Source organism: Phycomyces blakesleeanus (assembly GCF_001638985.1).
Source record: "Phycomyces blakesleeanus NRRL 1555(-) unplaced genomic scaffold PHYBLscaffold_9, whole genome shotgun sequence".
NCBI lineage: Eukaryota > Fungi > Mucoromycota > Mucoromycetes > Mucorales > Phycomycetaceae > Phycomyces > Phycomyces blakesleeanus.
The window spans coordinates 466041-478360 of record NW_017265142.1 but is presented as its reverse complement, the minus strand read 5'-3'; the positions used below and the strand labels follow the sequence as shown (position 1 = coordinate 478360).

General features: G+C 31.5%; 3 protein-coding genes across 3 annotated transcripts; 1 reads left to right on the top strand and 2 right to left on the bottom strand.

The window, feature by feature from the left end:
• Positions 1–699: 699 nt before the first annotated feature.
• PHYBLDRAFT_181164 (hypothetical protein) lies at positions 700–1264 on the bottom strand (the record flags this gene model as incomplete). Its single annotated transcript, XM_018438427.1, has 3 exons — positions 700–873; positions 1013–1083; positions 1173–1264. 3 exons carry the CDS (start codon positions 1262–1264, stop codon positions 752–754), a joined length of 285 nt encoding a protein of 94 aa, XP_018292271.1. The 3' UTR covers positions 700–751.
• A 3623-nt stretch (positions 1265–4887) lies between these two features.
• PHYBLDRAFT_181163 (hypothetical protein) lies at positions 4888–5453 on the bottom strand (the record flags this gene model as incomplete). The annotated part of the gene is made up of 3 exons (XM_018438426.1): positions 4888–5068; positions 5248–5272; positions 5362–5453. 3 exons carry the CDS (start codon positions 5451–5453, stop codon positions 4940–4942), a joined length of 246 nt encoding a protein of 81 aa, XP_018292270.1. The 3' UTR covers positions 4888–4939.
• A 5224-nt stretch (positions 5454–10677) lies between these two features.
• Positions 10678–12275, top strand: PHYBLDRAFT_167653 (hypothetical protein; the record flags this gene model as incomplete). Its single annotated transcript, XM_018435684.1, has 4 exons — positions 10678–10745; positions 11850–12010; positions 12032–12109; positions 12172–12275. 4 exons carry the CDS (start codon positions 10678–10680, stop codon positions 12273–12275), a joined length of 411 nt encoding a protein of 136 aa, XP_018292269.1.
• Between the last annotated feature and the right edge of the window lie 45 nt (positions 12276–12320).

The window sequence follows — 12320 nt, the reverse complement described above, 5'->3', positions numbered from 1 at the left end:
TCCTACATTCCCTCCATCCCGCCATCCCACCATCCCGCCATCAACTTTACAAAACTACCAGAATCGCCACCACCAACAATATTATTCTTTTATTTTATAATCACTGAAAAATAAAAATCGAAATAATGGCCATATAATAAAACCTCAACACTCGGAAGTCATATACAATATTTCTCTATACCTGAAGTGTTATATGCCACCATTCTCAGAGCTGACCTTCAACTCTCCAAGTCATATAGTATTCATACCACCATAATTCCGACACCTTCTTCGATCCTAATGATGCCATTCAATTCCATCCCATCCCATCTAATTCCATCCCATCGGACATAATTTTCAAAGCTCACGCTTTTCAGTATACTTTTACGCGACTGGGTCTAGACCAAGCGGACGCCACCTAACAAAAAGTCTCGCGATGTTAATCTCTCGTCATTAGCATGCGCCATGAATGTCAAAACTTTGTCACACTGACTACTCACACGGACCACCCACACGGACCACCCACACGGACCACCCACACGGACCACCCACTCACACCGCCCACTTCTCGCCCATATAAAAAATACACTACTATTAAAACTTGATATTTTTAAATAAAAAATAAACTCATATTATTGTTCTCACGCATTGTTTTATTCAGTTTTCTTCTAATAATAAAGTGTTTCTCTCAATCATTTGTAAAGCAGACATTGTATTTATGGGCAGACAAAAATGGTTTAAAAAAAAATTTTATTAATATTCAAATATATCGTCAGAATCTTAGTTCACCACCTATAAAGGCGGATCCATCCTCCACAGGGCGTAGACCTGTCCTGACTTCGTGGAAGAGAACGGAGTGGGGAGGAGATCGGGAACGCTGGGGTGTGAGGCTAGCTATGGGCTTAAAAAATAAAAGGTGAACAGGGAACGAAACTATCAATCTAAGCTAAGCTAAAGGGATAAACGAAAGCTATATCTAAAGACTACCCACTACGTAAACTAACTAGAGAGGGGAAACTAAACTACCCCACACCCACCACACCCACCACACCCACCACACCCCCCCATCCACACCACACCAACACCCATCCATCCGACACGCCGCTGATTCACATAGAAAAAAGGTCAAGATTAGTATATCTATAGACTATACTACTCCCTCAACACAAATGAAAAGGAAATAATAGACTTACCATGCACAAGAGGAAAACAGAGATGGTCTGGCTGGCACTCTTACTAAATAACTGTGAAAAAATTTTATGCTTTCGTCATTAGATGATGACATAGCAGCATGCATAGAAAATTGTAGATCAATGGATTGATTGCTCTGATTAGAAGCAATATAAAGACTTTCATTTTAAAAACCCGAATTTCTTATATGGCTACCCATTTTCGTGAATTGATTTTATATAAAAATTTACTTGACACATATGTTATATATTAATATATTATTTCTTAAAAGAAAGGTTGTAAAACTGTACCACTTTAGTTGGAATATGAAAGAGAAAGTGGTCTATATATATATATATGTATAGACTATAAGAGCATATCAAGAGACTCTTTATATTATCCCAGCTTTTTATTAAAGCAAGTCTCATAAATTAAAAATATTATTGACATGTTTAAAATGCAATTAGTTTTTTTTTTATTTACCGAATTGCTATAGTCGATAAGAGCAGATATCTAGTCTTAGATTATATATATAAATGTATTACAAGAGAACTAAAAGTTTTCACAACTGGGCATAGTAATATATAATATTGAGAGTATCGGGTTTTTATATTAGATAATAAGCAAATATAATAACAAGAATGTTTTAATAAAACATATAAGAATAAAAGGAATCTATACTTTATATAAAGGTTTTGATATGGAATATATATCATAGAATTAACTTTTAGTTATATAATTAAATGTTATGAAAGAAAGAAAGCGCATATAGAAAAAAAAATTATTCTGAACACTCTAATAAACTGACATCATGTTCATCGCACTGCTTGAGATCTTTATTAGAAATAGATCCACTAAGAAAAAATTGGCAATTCAACTAGTGATTATAAAGAATGCTTATAATAGCTTTTAAAATCACTCTCTGAATCGCTCCTTTTTTGTAGTGATATAATATCTTACTGAAAATTATATAAACTAAATAGGAATTAATTTAATATGTTCTTATAACAGTTTGATCCACGAAATAGCTCGATGGATCATTAACTATCGCATTGTTTTTTTCTTTTTATTAATATATTAAATGTGTGACAGATACTATATATATGTCTTTTCTTTAATCCACCACACACACATACGCACACTCACCCAATTGTCTACTAATATATTGGCTGAACTGGTACAAAATATACTTGAGTGTCTGTTTCTTTTATATTTTCTTACAAACTAAGGATTATAATCCATAATTCGGACAGAATGCACTTTTTTGTAAACTGTTATTACCAATTGGTTGCGCAGGCGGTTTTTGTGTATCAATAAGCTAAAATAACATAGCAGAATCAATTGACAGGGATACTGTTCCCCATACATAGACTTAAAAACCGCTTAGTTCTCACTTACAATCGCTCAGACAGGATGATATATTAAAGTGGCCTTCACTGCGCCATAATCATAACAAAAAAAAAACTTTTTTTTACAGTGGCTTGCATCCTCCTTCTACATTCCCCCATCCATCCATCCCGTCATCCTTTTTGAGAATATTCATTCCTTTTGGGAATTGTCATTCATATAATATTACATCTCATAGTAGACAGAAGTCGGCCCAGTATAAAAATAAAACATATATATGATTAATAAGAATTACAATTTCAGTTAACCAATAAAAGCCGAATATGTTGTATCAGCAATATGGTCCTGTCCGGATCGGCCGCCTATTGAGCTCGATCTGGACTGAAGGGATATTTCTGACAATCTTGGGCCGTCGGAATCCAGAAGATAATAATATCGTAAAAACATATATGCTAGTAATAATAGTTTTGCTTTCTTATAAATATATAGCTTGTATCATACCTCTCTCAAATAATTCCAAAATTGTTCATATATCCTGTCTCCTCAAGATTCTAATTAAAATTAGATTGGGTTTAATCTATAGATAATAATACAAGATATATTGGAATATACTTCTATAGCCGATTTTTATTCCACGGTATATATTTACAAATCATTCACAATCGCATTGTTATTTATATTTTTGTTAATACTTATAATGTATGATAGAAGCTATATATAATAATATAATTTAAACTATGTTTTCTAGTATGTTTCATAAATAACACACTATCCAGATCCATACACATTCTTCTATAATTATACTTAATGAAATTGGATCAAAAAGCATCAAACATTTTACACCAAAAAAGCAAGAGCCTACAGAAAAATATTACCGAGTCAAAATGAAAAGGGTGATATTCATAAACCAAAAGTAACTTTCGAACTAAATATATATAAACTGTTATCATGTTTTGGATACATTATCTTATATATGTTATTATTATTATTCAACACACTGGCACACACCAGAAGCTACTCCCGAACTATATACATATACGAGCCTCTATCATATTTTGGATATACTATCTTGTATATTTTATTATTATTATTCAACACACGGACACACACCAAAAGCTACTCCCGAAATATATATATATACGAGCTTCTATCATATTTTGGATACATTATCATATATATTTATTTTCCTTTTATTCAATATACGGTTACACACCAGAAGCTACTCCCAAACTATATATATATATAACTTGCTATCATATTTTGGGCTTACTATCATATATTTTTCTTTTCTTTTATCCAACACACGCACATACGCACATATGCACATACGCACACTCGCACACTCGCCCAATTGTCTACCAATACAATTGCTGCACTGATACAAAATATATATATTGTCTATTTCTTTTTGTGTCTTTTTACAACCTAAGGATTCTACTCGATAATTCGGACAGAATGCACTTTTTTGTAAATTGGTATTACCAATTGGTTGCGCAGACAGCTTTGTGTATCCCTAAGCTAAAGGAACATAGCAGGATCCATTGACAGGGATACTGTTACCCATACATAGGTTGAAAGACCGTCTAGTGGTTACTTACAATCGCCCAGAGAGGACGGTATATTAAAGTGGCCTTCACTGCGCCGTAACAAAAATAAAATAAAAATTCTATTTAACAATGGCGTGAATCCTCTTCCTACATTCCCTCCATCCCGCCATCCCACCATCCCGCCATCAACTTTACAAAACTACCAGAATCGCCACCACCAACAATATTATTGTTTTATTTTATAATCACTGAAAAATAAAAATCGAAATAATGGCCATATAATAAAACCTCAACACTCGCAAGTCATATACAATATTTCTCTATACCTGAAGTGTTATATGCCACCATTCTCAGAGCTGACCTTCAACTCTCCAAGTCATATAGTATTCATACCACCATAATTCCGACACCTTCTTCGATCCCAATGACGCCATTCAATTCCATCCCATCCCATCTAATTCCATCCCATCGGACATAATTTTCAAAGCTCACGCCTTTCAGTATACTTTTACGCGACTGGGTCTAGACCAAGCGGACGCCACCTAACAAAAAGTCTCGCGATGTTAATCTCTCGTCATTAGCATGCGCCATGAATGTCAAAACTTTGTCACACTGACTACTCACACGGACCACCCACACGGACCACCCACACGGACCACCCACACGGACCACCCACTCACACCGCCCACTTCTCGCCCATATAAAAAATACACTACTATTAAAACTTGATATTTTTAAATAAAAAATAAACTCATATTATTGTTCTCACGCATTGTTTTATTCAGTTTTCTTCTAATAATAAAGTGTTTCTCTCAATCATTTGTAAAGCAGACATTGTAATTATGGGCAGACAAAAATGGTTTAAAAAAAAATTTTATTAATATTCAAATATATCGTCAGAATCTTAGTTCACCACCTATAAAGGCGGATCCATCCTCCACAGGGCGTAGACCTGTCCTGACTTCGTGGAAGAGAACGGAGTGGGGAGGAGATCGGGAACGCTGGGGTGTGAGGCTAGCTATGGGCTTAAAAAATAAAAGGTGAACAGGGAACGAAACTATCAATCTAAGCTAAGCTAAAGGGATAAACGAAAGCTATATCTAAAGACTACCCACTACGTAAACTAACTAGAGAGGGGAAACTAAACTACCCCACACCCACCACACCCACCACACCCACCACACCCCCCCCATCCACACCACACCAACACCCATCCATCCGACACGCCGCTGATTCACATAGAAAAAAGGTCAAGATTAGTATATCTATAGACTATACTACTCCCTCAACACAAATGAAAAGGAAATAATAGACTTACCATGCACAAGAGGAAAACAGAGATGGTCTGGCTGGCACTCTTACTAAATAACTGTGAAAAAATTTTATGCTTTCGTCATTAGATGATGACATAGCAGCATGCATAGAAAATTGTAGATCAATGGATTGATTGCTCTGATTAGAAGCAATATAAAGACTTTCATTTTAAAAACCCGAATTTCTTATATGGCTACCCATTTTCGTGAATTGATTTTATATAAAAATTTACTTGACACATATGTTATATATTAATATATTATTTCTTAAAAGAAAGGTTGTAAAACTGTACCACTTTAGTTGGAATATGAAAGAGAAAGTGGTCTATATATATATATATATGTATAGACTATAAGAGCATATCAAGAGACTCTTTATATTATCCCAGCTTTTTATTAAAGCAAGTCTCATAAATTAAAAATATTATTGACATGTTTAAAATGCAATTAGTTTTTTTTTTATTTACCGAATTGCTATAGTCGATAAGAGCAGATATCTAGTCTTAGATTATATATATAAATGTATTACAAGAGAACTAAAAGTTTTCACAACTGGGCATAGTAATATATAATATTGAGAGTATCGGGTTTTTATATTAGATAATAAGCAAATATAATAACAAGAATGTTTTAATAAAACATATAAGAATAAAAGGAATCTATACTTTATATAAAGGTTTTGATATGGAATATATATCATAGAATTAACTTTTAGTTATATAATTAAATGTTATGAAAGAAAGAAAGCGCATATAGAAAAAAAAATTATTCTGAACACTCTAATAAACTGACATCATGTTCATCGCACTGCTTGAGATCTTTATTAGAAATAGATCCACTAAGAAAAAATTGGCAATTCAACTAGTGATTATAAAGAATGCTTATAATAGCTTTTAAAATCACTCTCTGAATCGCTCCTTTTTTGTAGTGATATAATATCTTACTGAAAATTATATAAACTAAATAGGAATTAATTTAATATGTTCTTATAACAGTTTGATCCACGAAATAGCTCGATGGATCATTAACTATCGCATTGTTTTTTTCTTTTTATTAATATATTAAATGTGTGACAGATACTATATATATGTCTTTTCTTTAATCCACCACACACACATACGCACACTCACCCAATTGTTTACTAATATATTGGCTGAACTGGTACAAAATATACTTGAGTGTCTGTTTCTTTTATATTTTCTTACAAACTAAGGATTATAATCCATAATTCGGACAGAATGCACTTTTTTGTAAACTGTTATTACCAATTGGTTGCGCAGGCGGTTTTTGTGTATCAATAAGCTAAAATAACATAGCAGAATCAATTGACAGGGATACTGTTCCCCATACATAGACTTAAAAACCGCTTAGTTCTCACTTACAATCGCTCAGACAGGATGATATATTAAAGTGGCCTTCACTGCGCCATAATCATAACAAAAAAAAAACTTTTTTTTACAGTGGCTTGCATCCTCCTTCTACATTCCCCCATCCATCCATCCCGTCATCCTTTTTGAGAATATTCATTCCTTTTGGGAATTGTCATTCATATAATATTACATCTCATAGTAGACAGAAGTCGGCCCAGTATAAAAATAAAACATATATATGATTAATAAGAATTACAATTTCAGTTAACCAATAAAAGCCGAATATGTTGTATCAGCAATATGGTCCTGTCCGGATCGGCCGCCTATTGAGCTCGATCTGGACTGAAGGGATATTTCTGACAATCTTGGGCCGTCGGAATCCAGAAGATAATAATATCGTAAAAACATATATGCTAGTAATAATAGTTTTGCTTTCTTATAAATATATAGCTTGTATCATACCTCTCTCAAATAATTCCAAAATTGTTCATATATCCTGTCTCCTCAAGATTCTAATTAAAATTAGATTGGGTTTAATCTATAGATAATAATACAAGATATATTGGAATATACTTCTATAGCCGATTTTTATTCCACGGTATATATTTACAAATCATTCACAATCGCATTGTTATTTATATTTTTGTTAATACTTATAATGTATGATAGAAGCTATATATAATAATATAATTTAAACTATGTTTTCTAGTATGTTTCATAAATAACACACTATCCAGATCCATACACATTCTTCTATAATTATACTTAATGAAATTGGATCAAAAAGCATCAAACATTTTACACCAAAAAAGCAAGAGCCTACAGAAAAATATTACCGAGTCAAAATGAAAAGGGTGATATTCATAAACCAAAAGTAACTTTCGAACTAAATATATATAAACTGTTATCATGTTTTGGATACATTATCTTATATATGTTATTATTATTATTCAACACACTGGCACACACCAGAAGCTACTCCCGAACTATATACATATACGAGCCTCTATCATATTTTGGATATACTATCTTGTATATTTTATTATTATTATTCAACACACGGACACACACCAAAAGCTACTCCCGAAATATATATATATACGAGCTTCTATCATATTTTGGATACATTATCATATATATTTATTTTCCTTTTATTCAATATACGGTTACACACCAGAAGCTACTCCCAAACTATATATATATATAACTTGCTATCATATTTTGGGCTTACTATCATATATTTTTCTTTTCTTTTATCCAACACACGCACATACGCACATATGCACATACGCACACTCGCACATTCGCCCAATTGTCTACCAATACAATTGCTGCACTGATACAAAATATATATATTGTCTATTTCTTTTTGTGTCTTTTTACAACCTAAGGATTCTACTCGATAATTCGGACAGAATGCACTTTTTTGTAAATTGGTATTACCAATTGGTTGCGCAGACAGCTTTGTGTATCCCTAAGCTAAAGGAACATAGCAGGATCCATTGACAGGGATACTGTTACCCATACATAGGTTGAAAGACCGTCTAGTGGTTACTTACAATCGCCCAGAGAGGACGGTATATTAAAGTGGCCTTCACTGCGCCGTAACAAAAATAAAATGAAAATTCTATTTAACAATGGCGTGAATCCTCTTCCTACATTCCCTCCATCCCGCCATCCCACCATCCCGCCATCAACTTTACAAAACTACCAGAATCGCCACCACCAACAATATTATTGTTTTATTTTATAATCACTGAAAAATAAAAATCGAAATAATGGCCATATAATAAAACCTCAACACTCGCAAGTCATATACAATATTTCTCTATACCTGAAGTGTTATATGCCACCATTCTCAGAGCTGACCTTCAACTCTCCAAGTCATATAGTATTCATACCACCATAATTCCGACACCTTCTTCGATCCCAATGACGCTCTTACTCATATTTAAAAATTTCAACAAGCAACATTTGATATATGCTACTACATAATTTGACTTAGATTCACTCGTTTAATAAAGTGCGGCTACTTCATACAAGGCTTTATGTTTTATTAAACAAAAACATCAGGCCATTTGTAGGAAAAGTATAATGTACACAAAAGAATTGTTTAGGTAACATTTATGTGTACACCGTATTTATGTGATTTGCGACCTCTATTATAATTCCCAATTTGGACTGTTAGCAGCTTCAAGTGAGTACTAACTCAGATATTACGGAAAACATTCCCGAAAATAATATATATCTGTGATGTATATGTATTCAATTATGAAACACATGGTTTATTATAAGAAAATGTCTGAGTATAGTAAAGTGGCTCAGAGTTTATAGTTTAAGTACAAACTATATTAATATATTTATATGTTTTATAAAAGAAGCTTCTTCTATTTGCTATCTACGTGTAACCTCACAATCTTTTTATTGTCTGAACTATATTTAAAGTAAGCACAGGAACTAATCGGATACATATATAATGACTATAATATATATATATATATTGAATTTTACCCGACCAAACCAGGTTCTCTTTTTATTGTATTAATCAAGGCTTTTAAACTAGTACAAGCCTTCTTTAATTATTTTTCTTTGTTTATATTATTTATTAACATTTTATTTTTATTTGCTCTATATATTTAATTTTAAAATTTGTTATCTTCGCATATCTCAAACAGTCAAATTTATATCAGCTTCTATCTGAAATATAAAAGTTTAGTAAAGCGTTATATTCACAAGTCTGAATTATTTTATTTTATGGAAAAAATATAGTCTTTTTTTTTTATCTTTGTGGCAACTTCGACAAGGATTTAAAATTTATTGATGCAAATACTCCCATAATTTATGTTAAAAAAAAACTAAATTGAACTGATGGGTGAAGTGATTTTTTTTATCTAGAGTTGTGATGTTTGATTTTAAGAAAAGATAAAATTATCGGATTGTTAGAGATGCTCTTAGAAATAATCAAACATATAGAATACAATTAAAGAAAAGCATATATTATATTACAGAACAATCTTCAATATATATATTGATTGTTTAAGTCAGAGGTATTATAAGAGTAAACTGATATAAATCGCAATTGCAATGTCTTCTTTAAACACAATAAGAATAAACAAATATCAAAGAGAATTAAAGGGAACAAAGACTCCGTGTCTATAAATAAAATAAATTTATATAAAAGCGGATTTGATTTAATCAAATCAAAGCAGATGTTTAAAAAAATTCAATAAACAAGTGAGGGATAAATTGTTTTTAATATTTAATTATATTTTTTTTTGTTTTTCTTTGGATTTTATTTTTATTATTATTACTATTGATAATATCTAATATTTAACTGATATTTAGAATGTATACTTGTTCTCAATATATTGTTAAGTGTTTTTTGTATAATAGTGTTTTTCTTTTTTTATTTTTCAATAAAACTTGATATTCCAACATCAAATAAAATTATTAAATTCTTAGTTGATAAGATTCTTAGTTTTGTTCTATTTCAGTTAAATATATTTGAAAATCTTATATAAATCGAATAAACATATATATTTTATTAAACCTAACAAGATACAGCTCTTATAATAAGGATATATTTTCTTTTTCGTCTATCTTTACAATTCTTAACCAGGGAGCATATTGTTCAATTTGACATTTCATATTAAATCCGTGTCTGATAAAATAGGGTGTTTCAAGTTTAAAGATTTTGAAGAATTCAAGGTTTTTATTTTCTATCCATACTCTATTAATTAGCTGATAACATATAATATAAAAATATATTACTGAACTTCCCTACGTAAAGTCCTGTAAAAAATAATCAACTTCTAAAAATCTAAAAGAAACCTTTTGAAGCTTTTTGATTTACATATTTTTTACATATACTTTACTAGTTTCGGAATCCTTTTTGAAGCTGACTTACCTTTTACACTCGCCGATGGAAATATTTCAATTTAAAACACCCTAATGGTATCTATTCTGTCTTTTAATACTACTCGAATGGAGACTGAAAACAACACTTTCCCACTGCAGGAGTAAGTAGCGGATTTCAATTTTCAAGCTAATTCATACTCCGAATATTCGATTTATTTAAAAGCCCGCAGCGCCTCTTATCCCACTCGTTTTTTATTGTCTCTAGCTCTTTAATGCACTTGTTTTCAGCAAAAACTAATCACTGGAACGCAAGATAATTAAACATTTGGTTGAATTACATAAAGTACAAAGATATAAATTTGTGTTAATTTAAACTGAGGTTATAATTTATTTGTTTTTTGGCCTTTGTGGTACAGTGATTCAACTTTAATAAAATAATACATATGCACTGAGTTATATTCAAGGTGCTGTAATAGTAAGTATATTAAAATCTGGAGTTTTGATTAGAACACATTGAAAAAACACATACAAATACACTTGTGTCAAAATTAACTGGTGATTGCATATACACCCACTGATTTATTTTTTATTTTTAATAATTCTATTGGGTTAGAGAGTGCATCTTTAGTTTTTATATGTTTAAATTCAAAAGTAGCTTCACGAAAAAACTAGAATTATAGCAAAAAAGGAATAACTATATTTTTTCAGAAAATAATTTTATTTTCAGATAATACGCACTTTCTGGAAATTATTGGTATAAAAACAAAAAACGATTTGATGCAAAAATGGAATGCACGAAATGTGTGGTATACACACTACAATTGAGTGAAATACAAACTCCACAATCCAGAATGGATACTACAATTGCTAATGAACCTGGCAGGGTCACATCTCAGGAACGTAACACATATCAGGCACTCGTACACTTCACACTGCTTCAGTGATAACCAACCATTAACCGATAGAGATCTTAAATTAGGGAACCTGATATCTATATAAACAGTTATGATCTTCTTTATTAAATAAACAACATTCTCACAGTGCTTATTGTTCCCTTTTAAAATCCTATTCGTATACCTCACGTGTATACGTGGAGTATTTTTCGTCTCAACACTGTTTTTTGTACTCAAATAAATAAACATGTTTTTACCACCTTCTATTAGCTAGTATATAACAAGCAACAAAAGCTATTTTATTTATTACTGTAGAGTCTCTGTGAATGAATAAATGTAACACATGTTTTCTTTTTACTTCATTATTAAAAGAAACACAGGCGTCTTGTCTTCTGCTATTGAACAAAACTTTGAAGAATGCAATTGTACTGAATTCTTAGAAAATGATGATGGATACACCTTAGTATTAAAGAAAACTGGTCAGCGTCATAGCAAGAAAGCAGCTTTAAACGATGCTTTTAGAAGCGAAATGGGTATTTCATTCACATTATAAGCTTTGCTGCTCTATATGCTGATACCTTCTATACTTCACACAGTTGTACTAAGATATTTAATGAATGATGATGCGGAGTGTAAGACATTTTTATTTGGGTATAAAAAACATCAACTTTCTTATTATATTCTATATGTGTAGCTAATGTAATCCAAAAATCTGGATCTGGGGAAGTTCTTGCTCGTCAGTCTGACTTACCCGTTTTAGATATCTCCCCTATGCCATTCGACAATATGTTTGTATAAAAGATAAAGAAAAAATCTAAAAACAAAGAGTGAAAAAAGTGTTAA